This window comes from Mixophyes fleayi, chromosome 4, assembly GCF_038048845.1.
Source record: "Mixophyes fleayi isolate aMixFle1 chromosome 4, aMixFle1.hap1, whole genome shotgun sequence".
Lineage (NCBI taxonomy): Eukaryota > Metazoa > Chordata > Amphibia > Anura > Limnodynastidae > Mixophyes > Mixophyes fleayi.
Window position 1 is genome coordinate 218424731 of NC_134405.1, and position 21518 is coordinate 218446248.

The 21518-nt window shown below is 40.8% G+C and overlaps 1 protein-coding gene across 1 annotated transcript in view; it reads left to right on the top strand.

Annotated features, from left to right (window-relative positions):
* Positions 1-21518, top strand: part of OTOGL (otogelin like) — a 212548-nt gene that overhangs the window by 92055 nt on the left and 98975 nt on the right. The window contains exons 24-26 of the mRNA XM_075205981.1: positions 19908-20042; positions 20139-20285; positions 21064-21183. Coding sequence (XP_075062082.1) covers positions 19908-20042; positions 20139-20285; positions 21064-21183 — 402 coding nt within the window. The remainder of the gene's footprint in view (positions 1-19907; positions 20043-20138; positions 20286-21063; positions 21184-21518) is intronic.

Consider the following 21518-nt stretch of genomic DNA (forward strand, 5'->3'; position numbering starts at 1 on the left):
ATGCACTATTTGCATGTTATTTGTCTATAAGTCTTCATTGGTAGAGGATATTTCATAGAAAGAGCCATATTTGGTAGCATTTGTACTTGAATTTTACTAAGCAATCACTTCTAAGCAGAGGTGTAACTAGGCATTTGCTGACACCATAGCAACATTTTGTAAGTGCTTCTATGTAGCTCACAAGGGTGAAAGAAAAAGATAGACACACAAGGCTCTGACAGAGGAGGTGCCACTCTAGATTCGGTCCCCAAAGCAGCTGCACCCCCAGGTACTATGGCAGTTATAAATTTTGTACTAAACAAATACTTTCTCTGATTTTATTCAGATTTGTTTCTTTTAAATGTTATTTTCAGATTCAACAAGTGTTTGCATTCAGATGAAAAATGCTTTTATTTACATTCGTCACCCCCCTCCAAGAGGTGGTCTATAGCACAGTCCAAGAGTGTCATAGTAACTGAAATTGTTGGATTGCTTAGCAGCCACTGTTATATTACATATAATTACAGTCAGGCTTCAATGGCAATACCTCTTCATTAACAATATAAAATGAAGAAAGTGAATTGAGACGTGGGCAGATTAACATCACTCCAGTCTTTAAATGAACAATAACTAATCAAGTCTTAGTCAAATAATTCAAAAACAGCTTCTGTTTCACATTCCATTGATAAAGTGTAAAGACAGATGTATCAATCATTAATGGGAATTTGAAATTAAATTATGGCTGATGTTCATGTATCCTACATTTGCACACTAAATAATAGCTGTAAATGAAATCAGTATACACACAGCTTTTTCAACCTGCTGCAGAAATTGTGATATCAAATCTAACCCAGCTATCTAAGCCATGGCCAAGTCTATATTGTCAAGTATCCAGTCTACCATACTTCAGTTATTGTTTGGTAAATGGAAAACAGCATTTCTTTGTTTCTCTACCTAATTTATTCATTAATTTGGTATTATTTTGTTGATTTTGTCTAATTGTAAGTCTGCTAAGCAAACAATATAGCAACTTCTCATTATTTTTTTATAACTATATGCAGATATATTGTTTTGTGTTCAGAAAAAAATATTCCCTCATGATTTATTGTACTTTTATCTAAAATATACTAAAATATATCATACTGTGCATTTAAACAAACATGGTAAATATACTTTTCGGCTTTAATGGTAGCAGAAAATGTGATTCCTGAGTCGTCTGTACAGTTGAACGGCAGCAACACTGTTAGTGAGTCTCTTATTATGCTTCACTTGTATACAGTTCATTATCAATTACTTGACATGGATAAGTAGGTTTGGAAAAGTATTAGAACATATATTTAGATATATAGTATTGCCATATAATTTTGTATTTGGTATCCCATGTTATTTTTAACTATTTAATTCTTTAGTGAACAAACCTCAGAGTATTTTGAGTTCTAAAGTTCATGGGTAAAACCCGGAGAAATACAATCGGCCACAATGGCAACCTGCCTACAGCCTTCTCATCTGTTAGACCTGGTGACGCAGGTGATGAAAACTAGACCTGTGTGGGGTTTGTCATATTGAAACTAGACTTATTGTGTGAGAGACAGGTGCTGCAGTACTTGCTTGGGCTTCAGGCCTTAGGGTTCTGACTATTAAAAGAACTAGAGTGGCTTACAAAGGCTAATTTGTTCATGCCTGGTGAATTGCATTTAGCCATTGATGAAGGATTGTACCTACTTTGAACTGAAACTAATTAGTAATTAAGAAACTGATAGTGTCCCGGTAGCTCTCATGCGCAACTGAGATTGCAGATAATTGTGAGAATCGTTTGATGTTGTAGAGCCAAGAGATATTTCAAATAATTCAGACATGAAAAGAGAATGTGATGAAATAAATGTGCTAAAGATGCAGAGGGGATGTATTATTATTATTATTATTGTTAGTTTTTAAAAAGCACAATAATTATTACAATTCAATAAACATAATATATCTTCTCCTTAATTAAGTATACATATACAGTATGTGCTTCGACATGCCTGAAAACGTTCAGACTGTTTAACATAGTCATGGATGATTTAAGTACATATGTAGCCATTGTTATTGTGACTTTTATTACAAAATGTTTTTATACATGTTGATGTTACACTGATAAGAACAGAGCATTTAAGCTATAGATATTGTGACTTCAATTAAACTAATATCACACTAATGCTGACTGTATGTAAATTGGATGTATACAGATAAACCAGGTTAGTCAGTTTGATGTTTGAGCATATAGGTAAAACAAAAACCAATCAGTGTGTGGAGCCAAAACCAATGGCAAATTGTTTTATTAGGATTTTTGGGTTGATTTTCATAAGGTGTGCAATGACATCTTGTTGACTAATGACTACAGTAAGCATATTTTTGTGGCCATTAGCTGATGCACTACTTTGGCCAGACATTATCCAATCTTTCAGGTAGGCTAGTAACTGGATCTATGCAATGCGTCTCACAATGTATGTGGTAAAACTACACATGGATACAAACACTCGGCAATAAAGCAAGTAGCATTATCTGAAGATGATGATGACCATGTGTGGAAATCTATGTTATAGTGACACAAATTCTATACATATACAGATGAATGTTAAATTTAACTTCATAAAACTCTTTATGGTTTTCAAGTTTTCAATGTTTGTTGCTTGGTATGATATTTGGCTGCAAAATTTGAGAAACCAAGACGTTTGTGAGGAAATTAAATATTTAATTTTAGAGATACTACTCCAAGTTCATGTTCTAAATAGTTCGCACAAAGACCTGGAGGAAAATAGGCATGCCTAAAAAGCGTGAGAAAGGAATATTTGAGGCACAAACCTAGTTAGATGATTTCTGGCCAGCTGTGCCTTAATCAATAGATATGGACTTTATCAACACATATATACTCTACAAGTTAACCCGTGCATGATACTCATGCATTCTAGTCAAATCAAGCTACTTAAGGTGTTAAAAAGGTTTTTGTCATGCATTTGGGGCTAGGCCAGGCCTCCTCAGGGGAAGAGCGTTACTTCCCGACGCAAGCGCCCTTTTTTAACGTGGTTTTGTCCACATGTCACCACCTCATCATTCTTCTCCATCACCTCATCCTTCATCTTTATCGCCACATCTATCCAGATGTCTATCCAGACACAGGGATCTCTCTCAGCGGTCCTGAGTATCACACTCCTCTCGCTCTGTCACCCCTGGAAACCACCAACCACTCCCAACTGTCACCCCTGGCAACCACCAACCACTCCCAACTGTCACTTCTCCTTCAAGAAATATATATATATTTTTTTAAAATCTTTATAAACACTTTTAACAATTAACAAATTAAATTAACAAATTAAAAACATCTTAGTATACCAAATTTCAGCCCTTTCTGAGTTTTTTTCCACACACAATAAGAATTTAGTAGGTCAGTGTATAACTCTGCCCAGCAGGTGGCGCTGCAGCTTGGGTTTTTTTTTCCCCACACACAGACACACGCCACTAGGCTTTTATATTATAGATATAGGAATTTACACTATGAATGCAAAACTATTAAGGGATACTTTTAAAAGATTTACTTAGGAAAATGTGGAAGGCAAAACATTGCAGATAATCCTTTGTGATGACTGGCCTGAGATATAGGCATAAAAAACTGACAGTTTGTGCAAGGACCTCAAGACTTACAACCCACAAGGATGCAACTATGGTACATCAGATAGCACCACTTTCCAGACCCAAAAGGCCGGGATCAAGTCCTGCTAAGCCACCTGCAGTTTTCTTTCTTGCTAGTATTTGTATTAGTCTGCTAATTATCAAAGAATCATATTTCTTGGCCAGCAAGCAGAATTTATTGGCTTTAACGTCATAAGTGATTAACAATGGTTTATGAAACATAGACCCAAGTGTCACAGTAGCAGCAGATCTTGACAGTACTCTGCTCCTCACAAGACAACTTCCAAGCTGTCTTGGCTTGGTAGGATGGAGTGCATAGAAAATACAAATGAAGCGTGGGGCATGACCATTGTCAGCAGATTCACACAAACATTCTTCTAATCCATATCCCTTCCACTTGACAAGGTACTGAAGATTTCCATGAAGTAAATGAGAGTTTAGCATCTTCTCTACTATGTATGGTGGAACTGGGTTACAAGAAGGGGAAGGCAACGCTGTCTTTACTAGGAAAACATGGAACACAAGAAATATCCTACACATAATTGCAGTAATATTTAAGGTGACTCTAGACGGTGGTTTGGCAGTTATGGAGAACAGCCTAATGAACCAGTCTGCTAACCTGTGATATGGACACCCATGGTTGAGATTCTTAGTGGAAATCCAGACTAGTTGTCCTATGTATGATCTAACAGGCTGCTAGTGTTTGTCTGCATGAATCTTATACTTCTTTTGGGACTTCCAAAATTAAAGTGAACCATGTTTGTTCTAGTTTCTTATGAAGCTCAGCTTGCAGCATCCATAAATGTAAGAAGATATGGGTTGGTGAGGCTGAGTATAAGGGCTCTGCTTTATGGATTAATGTAGAGCCTTATTGTATGCAAATTCCACTGTGGGTAACAGGCCAGCTAAGTTGTTCTCTTTAAAATTTACATAAGTCCTGAGGTACTGCTCCAAGCACTGGTTTACCTGCCCAGCACATTGAACTGCATAAGCTGATGATAGTTAGAGGTGGATATGTTGAAAAGTACAGAAAGTCTTCCAGAAACGGGATGTAAATTGAGTACTTCTGTATGACACCATGTTCTATGGACAACCATGAAGTTGATTATCGTGAATTAAAAACAACTCAGCTGTCTGACATGCTGAAGGTAACTTTTTCAAAGGAAAAAAATTGGTCATCTTTGTAAAGGAATCAAGCACAATGAATATGGTATTAAACCCATGTAAAAGGATAGCTCTGTAATGAAGTCCATGGAAATATTTCTACAGGGACCCGAAGGTAGAGGTATAGTTAATGGTTGAAATAGTCCTGCAGGATGCTTGATTTCAGCGCATACTGGTGGATGACTTGAGATTAACAAGGCCAAGAGCAGATTGCCTGCAGTTTTAATGTTGTTGTAAGACCCTTATCTGTGGGGTCTGTGTAGGAATGAACAAGTGAGAATGCCAGGTCAGATCATCTTGTTGTATATGAAGTTCCTAGTTTGGATACAGATCTGGGGAACAAATTCAGCCTTCTTGGTTCTGTAAGGTTTGGTGTGAGGGCTGCTAAAACCTTTCCTGGCAGCGTGCTGAATTCTTTTTGAGTGGTTAGTTTTGGAGAGTTATCATATTGGCAAGATAATGCATCAGCTTTAGTGTTATGTGAGCCAGGCTGGTAGGTCATGATGAAGTTAAAACATGAAAACATAGAGCCCACCTAGTTCAAATTTATCTTTCACATGTTAGATATTCCTGTGGTCCATATCTATTGTGATGGGTGTCTGGACCCCTTTAAAAAAAAAAGCCACCATTATTTGACTGCTAAGCAGATTGCTTGTAAGTCTTTGTCACTTAATGAATAATTTTGCTCAGTGGGTAACAGTCTCTTTGAAAATTAGGTGCAGGGATGCACTGACATCTTTTCTCCCTAGCCCATAATGATCTCTGAGGTGTCCACCTTACTGACAAAAGGACGATTTGGGTCAGGATGTGCCACCATGGGAGCAGTTTGCTTCTCTAGCTGACAAAAAAACTGTTGTGCGGGGGTTTTTCCATGAAAACCTGGTACCCTTGCAGGTTAAGGCCGATATAGGTACAATCATTTTAGAATAATTGCGCATGAATCTCCAGTTAATAATGATAGTGTTTTATAGATAGATACACAATTAGCACTTATGTTATATATACAGTTAGAACTTATATGTTGTGTAAATTAATTCAAAGGCTTATTGCAGCAATGTGGAGACTGTAAGGGTGCAAAATTTTCTCCATCTATTTGGAGGAGCTTTTGTGCCATACGGGGAGTCATTACAGAAATGCATCTCCTATAGAACCCAGAATCAAAAATTAGATTTTGTGCTGCCGGTTAAAATATTTAAATGAGGTTGAAATGGTGGAAACTGAGCATTTGATGGTGGGGTGTACAAGTGCTGTTTATTGTTTGACCACAGAGCCCAATTCTTACACATCCTTGAATGTGGTGGGGATAGGAAGCTAGCACAATTTAAAAGGGAAAGTGCAGTTACAGGTGCAGAAAAAAACAATGTAAAAAAAGAAAAGAAAACATCCAAATGTTACACATGAAACAGTCACAATGTCCATTTACCAACATCACATATTTAAGACATAAATTAGCAATATTTTAGAAGAAAATGCCAACATGTGCATTCACATCTCTGACCCTAATTCTGCAGATGTATTTGCATGGAGGCAAGTATTAAACACGTAAAGTGGACTTGCACCTATTTCTGGGCAAGTTGGTCAAATAGGCACATTTGTGCAGCATTAAATGCACCGTACATCTGCATATTTTGTAGCTACTAGCATTATTACAAAGAAAGGTATAACAAATTAGTTACTGTTCTTGTGAGTGCATGTTGTACTGAGAGACTTAATATCTTCATTTTTGGCAGTCGCTGGTTAGCTGGCACACATTTAAAGCCCCACATACAAAACACAAATACTGCTTAAAGGGCAAAGGGCTCAAACTGGGTTTTCAGTGGAGTACGTTGATTTGTGTTGTGTTCCACTGTACAGTAGACCTTCTTTTTGCAGTTATCAGAGTATCAGAGACAGGCATTTCATACCTGTAATATACAAAAAGTATGGCATATATGGCTTGCACTTTTCTAATTTTCTCTTTCGTTTGACTGTTTGTTTTAAAATGTAATACATTTCACAGTTTTTGAGCAAAATATCTTGAATTGGGGAGATTCCAGGCACATATAATGCTAGCTAGCACTTTGCACTTGTTTCATGCACAGTGGACACAGGCATTTTGTGGGTTAAACTAAAATTGATGCAGCCCATCAATTCACTAGGAACCAGTGACATCACTAAGGAACTTCATGGCTAATATTTACATGAGGCGCTTAGTGAACTGATAGAACACATTAGTCAAGCCCAAAAAACTGCCATGTTAGGCTGGGTGTACAGGTGACCATTGTTCTTTAAGGAAGGGTTTTTTACCCACCTACTCCCAGCCACTTTCTCTTAGCTGTTCGAAGCCCCTCCTGCCATATCTCGGTAGAAACATTATATTCTACAGGGACCCGAAGGTAGAGGTATAGTTAATGGTTGAAATAGTCCATTTTTGAAATAGTAACATTCAAATATAATATACATGTAAATACTTCAGCCCTAGTTCAGCATATTTCTAAAAATCTAAAAATGTTAATAATACCAAAAATAAAAATAAAACAAAACAATAAATGTAATAACATAATGAAAAGTGAGTGTCTATCTGTCTGTCTGTCTATCTATCTATCTATCTATCTATCTATCTATCTATCTATCTATCTATCATTAATGTATTCTGAACTTAGTACAAGTTTGTGATAAAAATACTAATTGGGAATGCACAATATTCAAACATATTGAAAGTTTTCCATTTTTGTTATTTTGTGTCAATATACTACATTACTTTAACAATCAGCAGGAGTGCACTTTGTGCTTGATATCCTTGAGCAGTGTCTTGTAAAATAGAAGAATTGTTCCCCAATCTATTCATGTAGCACAGTAGGTTACGCATGCCAGTCCTAGTAGACTTTGCCAGTCACAATTTGGCACTGAGTAAACATGCTCAATCATTTATCATTAGTACCAAGCCGCTTTCCTACTTTAGCTGGGACTTTCTGCTTCATTGGACTAGAAAACATTGTTGATGAGAGTGCAAGATACTGCCAGAAAACAACTGTATTGCTGCTATGTTTCTTATTCTCATATTTGTCCTGTCAAACATCAGATCTATTCACAGTGAGAGATCATAAATCTTTGAAGTATAAGAGGGCCTGATTCATTAAGGAATGCAAAGACAATCTGAAGAGGCATTTCTAAGTAGGGGTCTAAGTATGCTCCGCCTGTTCAGCACGTGCTGTATGCAGGATATGCACAATGCCTATGTATATATAAAGTCCTTTTAGAATGCACACAAAAAAAATTAAATACATTAACATCTGTTAATAATATCATTTGCATTTATTTATTTTTTACATGAAATACATATATCATAATGGTATTAATGTCTACTATACATAAAATGCATTTTTACAGTTGCTCTTAATAGCAAACACATGTTCTGGCATGCATATGCGACTTCCATCACTATCAATCTGCACTTACACCTGTCCTATAGCTGGTACAAGTGATACAGCTAAAAATCACATACCTGAGAAATGCCCAGAGCTTAAATTGGACGGATGTGCATATGTTTGACCTTGGCACGCCCTTACAGTACATTGCCTACATGCATATGCCCCCTTCCTCCCCATTCCACCCTTGAAATTGTATACTGTCAGAAGCGTCCTTGTATTCGAAGATGAATTATATGCACTTGCATTCATCGGTTTTTCTGAGCATGCTCAGAGTAAATTTACCCTAAAAATATGGCATTTACATTCCTTAATGAGTCAGGCCAAGAGTGATGTCTTTGTGCACACAATATGTATATGGCCAGGGCTATAAGCCCATGTAAGCCTACAAACCAGTGCATTAGAATGTTACAGAGGTAGCTGAAAGCTGAACGTTTATATTTAATTATTGAATTACAATTGTTTCATATTCTGCATCACTCCTCTAGGCCAATCTATGTATTTTAAATGTTTATACTGCATTACTACAATACTGTTTTATAAGTTGGATGCTTTCAGAAATAATGTTAGTTTCATTGATATTGATTTCAGTTACCTCTGATGGTTTCATATTGTTGCCCCGATACAGAAAAATATATCAGAGAAGCTTATTTTTACAGTGTTTTCCACTTTCAGTTTAAAATCTACACTGAGAAGGACTGTTGCCATTAGCAAACAGATACTTGCACATGTTCAAAGAATTATCTAAAGAAAATCAGAGGCATTTTTAATTAGAACAGGATTGCTGAAACGTAATCCAAGGAAATGCCAAATCCGTTAGATAAACAAGGTGAGGCTGAACAAAGAATACAATGGTCAACTTGTTTGACATAATTGTATGCATTTTTCTGAAGAAAAAATCTGGACAACTAAACAATGGAGATAGAAAGCCATTCCATAATTTTAGGTTATGCTATTTCATCTGATAAGAAAAGTCATTTTGTTTTGTTTCTTCAGTTATTTAGATCCCTGCAGTCATTTGTTTTTTGTTTAGTTTTTTCAAGTTGACCCATTATTTAATAATACCTCTTCTCTAATCTTTTAGCTGGTAAAGTGATACGATTTTAAATACTTGTTGAATTGTTATTGGTGCATATCTGAGTATGATGTGTCCCTAGGTTTTATTTTGGCTGTTAGATCACTAGATCATTAAATTCATGTTCAGGCACATTTAAAGAGTGCAAAGTGCTTCTTATATAACCAAACCCCAACGCAGTTAATAAACACTTCATTCACTTTTAAAAATAAGGGGAACATGTCTCTTGTTGTTTTTCCACAAAATGACAATAATGTTTTTATATTGCATAATGGGATGGCCAGTGATCATCATCCCAGTTTCCCTACTAACTATAAATCATTAGGGTCCATGCACATCATGGTTCAAATGCCATTGCCCCTGACAGTGCACAGGTTCAGCTAGCAGTACTTTTCCCATCAATATTCTGTTTACTCTGCATTCCCCTTAGTGGCCTTGTGTGGACCTTACAATAACCATAGGAAGCACTGATGCTCCTTCAAAGTTCTGTTTTGGCTGTATCATATTCCATCCAATGCAAGTTGACCAGAACGTCTTTGTGCATGCACCATTAGGCCAGGGACCTACCGGCCTTTAATAATACATGTGCAAACGCCAGTAACGCCATGTTTCAGACATGCATGTGATTGAAATGCGATGGGCTGTCCTAAAGTTGATGGGAACTGAACACAGGAGAAGAGCAGCAGCAGTGACATAAGGAACATTAGTACTGACATATGTTTACTGCTGGGCAAATGACTACCAATGGTCATGATATTACAGGTGTGCATACTACTGGTCACAAAATATTATTATTATTATTGTTATTGTTATTATTATTATTATCTATTTGTTTATTGACAAGGTACCATGAAATTCCACAGTGACAAATAGTGTTGAATAAACTAAATAAATTAGGTGTCAGGTGTAAATAAGGGGAGTGAGGTTAAGAGAATGGGGTAGTAATCTGGTAAAATAGAAACATTCTTATGTGTCTAGATAGGTTTATGTTTTTTAAATTAGTTTAGTGAACATAAATTATGGGACTGGATAAATACAATATATATAATTTTTTCAATCCATTAAGATAATGGTGCATAAAATGATACAAAGGATATACAAAAAGGGGGTGCATAGCTTATGGAATTGAGATACAAGCAATACGATAAGGAAGTGTACATTAAGCATAATGCACTGTACATACAGTGGTACAATGCACTAAGGTATAGTGCAGGTATAATGTACGGCAAATAGGTAAATGTGGGAGCAGACGAGGGTCAGGAGGTCCCTGCCTGTGTATAATCTCGGAGGGGAAAGGCAATGAACAGAAGACGAGGAAGTACAATTAGAATACAAGTTTTTACAGCAGCAAGCTATAATCATTGTGGGAAGGTGATATAATACTGCCGTGTTATCTGAAGTCTAATGGTCAACAGTGCAACAGTAAGCCAGATTGATGCATAAGCACAAAGCCAAACGTATGCCAGGATAGGTACACATGCAGGTAGTCAGATGTATGCCAGGGTCAGTACACAAGCGGGTAGTCAATATGTAGGCCCAAACAGGATTGAAGATGGATTACTCAGGGACAGTACTAGCTATATTGTATAAGGTCTACTTTAAAGGTCAGTTCAATAACAATAGTAACCTCTGGATGCTGGAGGTGAAATTACCTGAGGCTATTTCAAACAGCAGATATCAGGTTTATATGAGGTAGCCCAAGGCAAAGAGTTGGTGTCACGGGCACTAGGAGTCTTTACCCAGGGATCACCAGGTGATAGGCTTACCAGAGCAGTATAGGTGGTAAAATGGTACTCTGGTAGCAGGGTGATCACGGAACAGGAAATAGCAGATGATGAGATGCTCAGGAAAGTCTATGACTAGCAGCACTGGCAATATGGAGGTAGTAATACACGAGGAACTGTATGGACAAAGGACACGTGAAGGTAGTCAGTGGTCTGCGGTAGCAAGTTGTACCACTGCTATAGTGAGGAGGAATGTCCAACAGAAACGAGGAGGTGATGAGAGTCAGCGGTCTGCGGATAGCAAGTTGTACCGCTGTCTGAGTGAAGGAATGGAATCCAAGTGGAGGTATCCGGGGAGTCAGTGGTCTGCGTTAGCAAGTTGTACCACTGCTATGTGAGAGGATACTGGAACAGGTGAAACTGTAAACAGGAGTCAGTGGTCTGCCACTAGCAAGTTGTACTACTGAATATATATGTGAGGAGGTGCACGGGGAGAGACTGCAACACAATATATACACGGGCACCTTGACGTTGATCCACAGTAATATGCACAATATAAATGTATAAATGACTGAACAACACTGCCAATATAGAAAGTCTCTTGAAGTAATCCGGCATAAGATAACACAGTCAATGATGGCAGTAGAGTCAGCAGATAGTACACTCCAGAGGAGAACCAACACAGTCAATGATGGCAATAGACTCAGCGGATAGTACACTCCAGAGGAGAACCAACACAGTCCAGCAAGGTATGCAATACACAGCACAGTCAATGGGAAGTATGCATACCGTGGTTCAGGAGAAGGCAGTCAGACAGGAGTGCAGAGATACCTGAAGGGCAGGAGGCCAGCAGGATACAAGTCCCTGGATGGGTGAAGCAGGGGTCTAGCAGGTGCAGCGCACAGGTAGGTAGACCAGCAGGGAACACAGGAAGGCGTGGAGAGCGGATCAGCAGTAGATGGATGAGTAGCGCTGAGAAGTAACAGCAGCGGGTCTCTGCGGGAACACGGAGGTAACCAATAGCAACCAGCAGGTGCAGTAACGATGGGACACCGGAGCAGAGTTGAACTGGAACAGATGATCACGGAGAGTAGCGGGTAGCAATAGTGGCAGCAGACTCAAGGAAACACGGTAGAGTAGACAAGGACTGAAGACTGAAGCGCACAGAGGCAGCGGATAGGAATCAGCTAAACAGTCACGATGAAACACAGACGGGTTGCAGGTTGAAGACTGTAGTGCACGGAGGCAGCGGATAGGAATCAGCTAGCAGTCACGATGATGAAACACAGACGAGTTGCAGGTTGAAGACTGTAGTGCACGGAGGCAGCGGATAGGAATCAGCCAAACAGTCACGATGATGAAACACAGACGAGTTGCAGGTTGAAGCCTGTAGTGCACGGAGGCAGCGGATAGGAATCAGCTGGCAGTCACAATCATGAACAGGTGAGTGGATGTGGTTGAAGCCTGTAATGCACGGAGGCAGCGGATAGGCATCAGCTAACAGTCCCAATGATACATGGTAGAGTTGAAGTGATTAGAAGACTGTAGTGCACGGAGGCAGCGGATAGGAATCAGCTCACAGTCACGATGATACAGTAGATGGTAGAAGTGGTATGGGAACCACAGTAGCAGAAGTGGTTTGGAAACCACAGAGGTAGAAGTGGTTTGGAAACCACAGGAATCAGCAGGGCTGAATAAACAAGGAAACACAGGAACACCTTCAGAGACTCATGGGGAATGAGACTCCAAGATCAGGCAACGTGGTGTTGACCACAGGTGCTTAATATAGGGAGGTTGCCTGATCTGCCAATTAAGTTAAAGGAACATACACTGAAGGTTTGGAAAGGGCTGCGCATGCGCAGTCCCTCAGGATAGAGGACGTCCACGGTTCCTAATAGTCCGGGAAGAAGCACTCACAGTCCGGTGAGTGACAGTACCCCCCCCTTTTAAAGGTGGGCACAGAACGCCTGGAACCGGGCTTGTCCGGATTTTTGGAATAAAACTTCTTCAGAAGGGCAGGAGCATTAAGATCTTCAGCTTTGATCCATGAACGCTCTTCAGGACCAAAGCCCTTCCAATGAACGAGGAAACGGAGGACTCCTCGCGAAATTTTTGCATCCAATACCTCAGTAATCTCGAAATCCTCCTCCTGATGAACTTGAACTGGCTGCGGTGCTGAGGGAGGAGTCGAGAAACGATTGATAATAAGAGGTTTGAGTAAGGACACATGGAAGGCATTGGAAATCCGAAGATTCTTAGGAAGAAGAAGTTTAACACATACTGGATTGATAACTTGAATGATCCTATATGGACCAATAAAACGAGGGGCGAATTTCATAGATGGAACCTTCAAACGAATATTTTTGGTAGATAACCAGACACGATCTCCAATTTTTAGTGGTGGAATAGCCCGCCTCTTCTTATCTGCGAAGGACTTATATTTGTTAGATGTCTTCTTTAAACAGGTTTTGACCTGAGACCAGATATTTTTGAAGGTCTGACAAGCAGTCTCCACAGCAGGAACTTGGGTGGGTGGGAGGGCAGGAAATTCCGGAAAAGACGGATGGTGACCGTAAACCACAAAGAATGGAGTTTTGGATGATGACTCATGGTACATGTTGTTATGGGCGAATTCAGCCCAAGGGAGCAATTCTACCCAGTTGTCTTGGTTGGCTGAAGAGAACATCCTAATAAAAGTCTCAAGATCTTGATTGACTCGTTCCGTTTGTCCGTTAGATTGCGGATGGTAAGACGATGAGAGTGCTAATCGTATGCCCAAGGTTTTACAAAGGGCCCGCCAGAATCTGGAAACGAATTGTACTCCTCTATCTGACACAATCTCAGACGGACATCCATGGATGCGGAAGATTTCTTTAATGAAATGTTCAGCCAGAGTAGACGAGGAAGGTAAACCGGACAGAGGGACGAAATGAGCCATCTTCGAAAATCTGTCTACCACTACCCAAATAGTATTGTGATTCTTACTTGGTGGCAAATCAGTAACGAAATCCATACTAATATGGGTCCAAGGCTTGGACGGAATGGGTAGTGGTCGCAGCAACCCTGCTGGAGTTCTGCGGGAGGATTTGAACTGAGAACATAAATCACAGGAAGCAATAAACTCTTTGACGTCTCTCCTCATTGAAGGCCACCAGTAACTACGAGAGAGAATCTCAAAGGTCTTATGTTCACCGGCGTGTCCAGAAAAACGAGAGGCATGGAACCACGAAAGGATTTTCCTCCTCAGAGTAGGAGGCACGAGGGTCTTCCCAAATGGTAGCATTTTGGTGGATGAAGCAGCCAGAGAAATACATTTGGGATCTAGAATAGCATGGTTGGGAACCTCTTCTACATCAGAGGACGTCACAAAAGCTCGAGATAGAGCGTCAGCTTTCTTGTTCTTAGCAGCTGGTTTGAAGGTTATAATTAATTCAAAACGGGAAAAGAAAAGAGACCATCTTGCTTGACGAGGGTTCAAGCATTGAGCAGATTGCAAATATGACAAGTTCTTATGATCCGTGAAGATCGTCACCGGATGGCGAGCTCCTTCCAACAAGTATCTCCATTCCTCTAATGCAGCTTTGATGGCCAGCAACTCCCTGTCCCCGATAGTATAGTTTTTCTCTGCGGGCAGAAGACCCCGAGAGTAGAAGGCACAAGGATGTAATTTTTGTTGCTCCGAGCGTTGGGAGAGAATAGCTCCTAAGCCCACATTAGAGGCATCTACTTCTAGGAAGAAGGGGAGTGTCACATCAGGTTGTCGCAGAATGGGAGCAGACGAAAAGGACTCTTTGAGGATTTGAAAGGCTTGGAGAGCCTCAGATGACCATTGCTTAGCATTAGCCCCTTTCCGAGTTAAGGCCACAATGGGAGATGCAATGGATGAGAAGTCTTGAATGAAGCGTCTATAGTAATTGGCAAAACCTAAAAAACGCTGGATAGCACGAAGAGTAGTTGGCTGAGGCCAATGTAGTACAGCATTTACTTTGTCTGGATCCATCTTCAGGCCAACTCCGGAAACTATATACCCCAAGAATGGAATCTGGGGTAACTCGAATGAACATTTTTCCAATTTACAGAACAACGAGTTTTTCCGTAGTCTGGAGAGGACCTCTGCCACCTGTTGGTGATGAGAAGGCAGGTCCTGTGAGAAGATCAATATGTCGTCCAGGTAGACAACGACACATACATATAATAAGTCCCGAAAGATCTCATTGATGAAACCCTGGAAAACCGCGGGGGCATTACACAGCCCGAAGGGCATTACTAAATATTCGTAATGCCCATCTCTGGTGTTAAACGCGGTCTTCCATTCGTCACCGGAACGGATTCTAATTAAATTGTAGGCACCACGAAGATCCAACTTAGTAAATATCCGAGCTCCCTTGATGCGATCAAATAGCTCAGTGATCAGCGGAATGGGATACCGATTCTTGATAGTAATGGCGTTGAGTCCACGAAAATCTATACAAGGGCGTAATGATCCATCCTTCTTTTTGACGAAGAAGAACCCAGCTCCAGCGGGAGAGGTGGAAGGTCGAATGAACCCACGCTGGAGATTCTCCTGTATGTACTCAGATGTGGCTTGAGTTTCAGGTAACGAGAGAGGATAGACCCGACCCCTGGGAGGAGTCTTGCCAGGTAGAAGGTCGATCGGACAATCCCAAGAACGATGAGGAGGAAGACGTTCAGACTGAGCTTTATCAAACACATCGGCAAATGAAGCATACTGAGGAGGGAGTCCCGGGGAGGAAGATGAGATGGAAGATTGCTGTACTTTAAGAGGAATAACTTGAGAGAGACAACGATGGTGACATTCAGGCCCCCAAGACGTAACTTGAGGGGTGCGCCAGTCAATCTGGGGAGAGTGACATTGAAGCCATGGAAGGCCTAAGACCATCGGACTTGTCGTAACAGGAAGAATTAAAAACGAAATTTCTTCATGGTGTAGTACACCAATCTGAAGGGTTACTGGAGACGTACTCTGGGTGATGAGACCATTGATGAGACGTGATCCATCTATAGCCGTCACAGTAATGGGTGTTTTTAAAGTGATCACTGGTAGGGACCATTGATTCACTAGTGATTTAGAAATGAAATTTCCTGCTGCTCCGGAATCAATCAATGCCTGTGACTCAAAGGATTTGGTAGCAAAGGAAATCGTAACATCGAAAGCGCAGACTTTAGATTTCATAGACAATGGAGAGGACTCCAGGGACCCTAACTTCACCTCTCCAGAACTAGTTAGGGCCTGGCATTTCCCGATTTCTTAGGGCAAGAACTGAGCATATGTGTGGAATCAGCACAATAGATACAGAGTCTATTCTTTACTCTTCGTTTCCTCTCTTCTAAAGATAATTTGGAACGTCCTATCTCCATGGGAATCACAGAAGGTGAAACTGGACGAAATTGAGGGTTTAAACGAAGAGGTGCTTTAGCAGAAGTTGTTTTCTCAGATTCTCTTTCACGAAATCTCATGTCTACACGATGGCAAAGAGAGATCAAATCTTCTAGTGACGAAGGAAGCTCTTGGGTAGTCAGTGCATCTTTAATTTTATCGGAGAGCCCCTGCCAGAAGGCGGCAACTAATGCTTCAGTGTTCCACTGAAGTTCAGAGGCTAAGATCCTAAATTGAATGACATACTGTCCTACTGTATGGGAGCCTTGTCGCAAACGAAGAATGCTGGAAGCAGCGGAGGTCACACGACCTGGTTCATCGAACACACTTCGGAACGTGGAAATGAATTTGGCACTATCTTGTAGAATTGGATCGTTTCTTTCCCACAGAGGGGAGGCCCAAGCCAGGGCTTGTCCAGAAAACAATGAGATAAGATAGGCCACTCTGGAACGATGGGTAGAAAAATTTTGAGGTTGGAGTTCAAAATGGACTGAACATTGGTTAAGGAAACCTCTACAAGTTTTGGGGTCCCCGTCATATTTTGACGGAGTAGGCAGGTGAAGCGTAGGAGCTGTAGACACCTGGGATGGCACTGGGGAAACGGAGGAAAGCACAGGAGCTTCAATACTAGCTGTAACAGTCTGTCCAGATGTTCCTTGGGAGGTTAACGATTGGTAACATTGAAGTAACAGCTGTTGGCGAGCATCCTGTTGCTCCACACGGCTGACCAGATGCTGCAGCATCTCTTTAGCAGTAGGTTCCGTATCTGGGTCTGTCATGGCCTGATCTTACTGTCACGGGCACTAGGAGTCTTTACCCAGGGATCACCAGGTGATAGGCTTACCAGAGCATTATAGGTGGTAAAATGGTACTCTGGTAGCAGGGTGATCACGGAACAGGAAATAGCAGATGATGAGATGCTCAGGAAAGTCTATGACTAGCAGCACTGGCAATATGGAGGTAGTAATACACGAGGAACTGTATGGACAAAGGACACGTGAAGGTAGTCAGTGGTCTGCGGTAGCAAGTTGTACCACTGCTATAGTGAGGAGGAATGTCCAACAGAAACGAGGAGGTGATGAGAGTCAGCGGTCTGCGGATAGCAAGTTGTACCGCTGTCTGAGTGAAGGAATGGAATCCAAGTGGAGGTATCCGGGGAGTCAGTGGTCTGCGTTAGCAAGTTGTACCACTGCTATGTGAGAGGATACTGGAACAGGTGAAACTGTAAACAGGAGTCAGTGGTCTGCCACTAGCAAGTTGTACTACTGAATATATATGTGAGGAGGTGCACGGGGAGAGACTGCAACACAATATATACACGGGCACCTTGACGTTGATCCACAGTAATATGCACAATATAAATGTATAAATGACTGAACAACACTGCCAATATAGAAAGTCTCTTGAAGTAATCCGGCATAAGATAACACAGTCAATGATGGCAGTAGAGTCAGCAGATAGTACACTCCAGAGGAGAACCAACACAGTCAATGATGGCAATAGACTCAGCGGATAGTACACTCCAGAGGAGAACCAACACAGTCCAGCAAGGTATGCAATACACAGCACAGTCAATGGGAAGTATGCATACCGTGGTTCAGGAGAAGGCAGTCAGACAGGAGTGCAGAGATACCTGAAGGGCAGGAGGCCAGCAGGATACAAGTCCCTGGATGGGTGAAGCAGGGGTCTAGCAGGTGCAGCGCACAGGTAGGTAGACCAGCAGGGAACACAGGAAGGCGTGGAGAGCGGATCAGCAGTAGATGGATGAGTAGCGCTGAGAAGTAACAGCAGCGGGTCTCTGCGGGAACACGGAGGTAACCAATAGCAACCAGCAGGTGCAGTAACGATGGGACACCGGAGCAGAGTTGAACTGGAACAGATGATCACGGAGAGTAGCGGGTAGCAATAGTGGCAGCAGACTCAAGGAAACACGGTAGAGTAGACAAGGACTGAAGACTGAAGCGCACAGAGGCAGCGGATAGGAATCAGCTAAACAGTCACGATGAAACACAGACGGGTTGCAGGTTGAAGACTGTAGTGCACGGAGGCAGCGGATAGGAATCAGCTAGCAGTCACGATGATGAAACACAGACGAGTTGCAGGTTGAAGACTGTAGTGCACGGAGGCAGCGGATAGGAATCAGCCAAACAGTCACGATGATGAAACACAGACGAGTTGCAGGTTGAAGCCTGTAGTGCACGGAGGCAGCGGATAGGAATCAGCTGGCAGTCACAATCATGAACAGGTGAGTGGATGTGGTTGAAGCCTGTAATGCACGGAGGCAGCGGATAGGCATCAGCTAACAGTCCCAATGATACATGGTAGAGTTGAAGTGATTAGAAGACTGTAGTGCACGGAGGCAGCGGATAGGAATCAGCTCACAGTCACGATGATACAGTAGATGGTAGAAGTGGTATGGGAACCACAGTAGCAGAAGTGGTTTGGAAACCACAGAGGTAGAAGTGGTTTGGAAACCACAGGAATCAGCAGGGCTGAATAAACAAGGAAACACAGGAACACCTTCAGAGACTCATGGGGAATGAGACTCCAAGATCAGGCAACGTGGTGTTGACCACAGGTGCTTAATATAGGGAGGTTGCCTGATCTGCCAATTAAGTTAAAGGAACATACACTGAAGGTTTGGAAAGGGCTGCGCATGCGCAGTCCCTCAGGATAGAGGACGTCCACGGTTCCTAATAGTCCGGGAAGAAGCACTCACAGTCCGGTGAGTGACAGTTGGGCTTTGAGCGATTGTTTGAAGTTTGCAATTTTAGGTGAGAGTCTGGTCAGGTGGGACAGGGAGTTCTATAAGGGGAAGAAGCCTTGTAGTCTGGAGTGATAGTGATGGGAGAGGAGTTTAGATGAAGGTTGAAAGAGATTGTGAGAGAGTGTAAATGGTGTGTAGGCTGATGATGTTGCAGGGAAAGGAGGAGGGGAGAACTTTGTAGGTGAGTGTAAGGAGTTTGAAGTTAATTCTGGTGGGTATGGGGGAGCCAGGAGTGACAGAGGAGTGAGTCTGATGAGAAGTGGTGAGAAAGGAAGATTAATAAGAAGGCGGAAATAGCTCTGAGCTAAATATTACCTGACCTACCAACATGACTTATTTAACCCATGGTATATTGCTGAAGATCAATTATTTTTTTTAACCCAGGTTAATACAATGGGCATATAAGTGGGGAAAATAGGAGAGTATCCTGTCCTAAATATATTATTTAGCAAGAATGTATTATTGACATCATTAGTATTGCTGGTGGACATAGGTGGCATGATATGCTGCAAATGATTTGCTGTACAGGTAGGCATGGTATAACTGGACAATATTGGGAGTAATGATTACTGTGCTGGACACTGTTGTGCCTATTGCATATTGTGGTACGGTGGCATATTTTAAGAAAACAAGGTTACTAGGATCTAGGAGAAGATTTCTCCATCCAAAAGAGAACAGATGGCCAGTAGTAATTAATAACTCTGATTCTCTTTTTTTTTATTTACAGAGCGCCGATAATTCCAATGTGTCTATTATTGCTCAGAATAAGAAATGCTTTGACAATGACATAGTTTGTTCCAAAAATCTTGTCATTTCTGTGGGTGGTAGTGATATTTATTTTACTGAAACATCAGAAAAACAGGTCAGTATGATGTCCTTTTGATACATGCATTGAATGTGTGGTCATGGCAAATATCCTTTGTTGCTTATACTTCCATATAACATGTTCTTTATTTAGAAGCAGTTTCGAATGCAACATGGCCCATATCGGTATCAGCACTGGAAGGCTGGGTTCTATACAGTTGTGCACTTTCCAGAACTAGACATTACAATACTTTGGGATAAGAGAACGACAATACATGTCAAAGTGGGACCTCGATGGAAAGTAAGTGATTAAATAATAAAGCTGCTTTCAAACACCGCAATAATATTATTAGTATTATTATTACAAGCAGATTTATGTGCTATGGTTTGAGAACAAGGAAACGGTAAATGCAAATAAGCATATGAATATATGTTCTTGAACTATTAAACTCATTTAACACTCAAGACAAAAGTACACAACAGAATTTGATGCAGTAAAGCTCATATGTTTGAATGTTGAATTTATTTTGCCTTAAGGAGATCTTATATCTGACCAATATTTTTAAAACTTCTCTGTTGACTTTAATGGAATTATATATTTTCACATCTTATCAAGACACAAAAAGTAAATAATTTACTTTTCAAGAAGTATATTGGAAAAATGTGTGCTAGGTTGCATATGCAGCTAGTCGCAACAGCAAAGTCACCAATCTTTCCATGTTAGGGCTCCTAAATGCCCTGATATTCCAACTCCTAATGCCTATTTAACCCACATTCACATTCCTGATGCAACTAACTTAACAGAATAAGTGGGAATGGGTTAAGATAACTATTTCATCTTATTTGCGACCCAAGGTGAAGTATGGGTTACATTTTATAGCCTGAGCAAACGTTAAGACATGAATGTCTTACCTGTGTGCTAATTTGTCACTGAGCATTTATTGAAATATAAAAAAATATACCACTGTTTTCCATCTGATGGTGATTCTTGTGAGCTCGTGTGCAGAAATAAATTCTCCCTTTACGTTCAAAAACAGATCCAAAAGTTTAAATAAACAGATTTTGTTTTAATTCCTCAGGGAAAACTGTTAGGTTTGTGTGGAAACTTTGACAAATACACCTCAAATGATCTCACTACATCAAATAACATGGAAGTACGGAATGCTCAGGTGTTTGGAGACAGTTGGACTATTGGCCAGGTAGATGAATTCTTGTATTCATATATTTGTTGTATATCTTATTTGCCACTGTCTATCATTTTTAAGAACTCCGTGTATGCAGATTTGTATACTTTTTTTTCTTTAAATAATGCAGATATTGACCAACTAGTATGAACATCAAGGGCCTAATGTAGAGTCGGACACAAGTCCAACTCATGAGTGTATTAAGCACTTTTAACCAAAGATCTATCTCAGTTTGCATTCAGACTGAGACAGACCTCCCCCTTGCACCTCTCTGCCATTAGAGAGGTGAAATGTGGAAGTTAGTGGGTAAGCCTAGCAATTTAAAGGCGTGTTCACGCACTTTACATGGT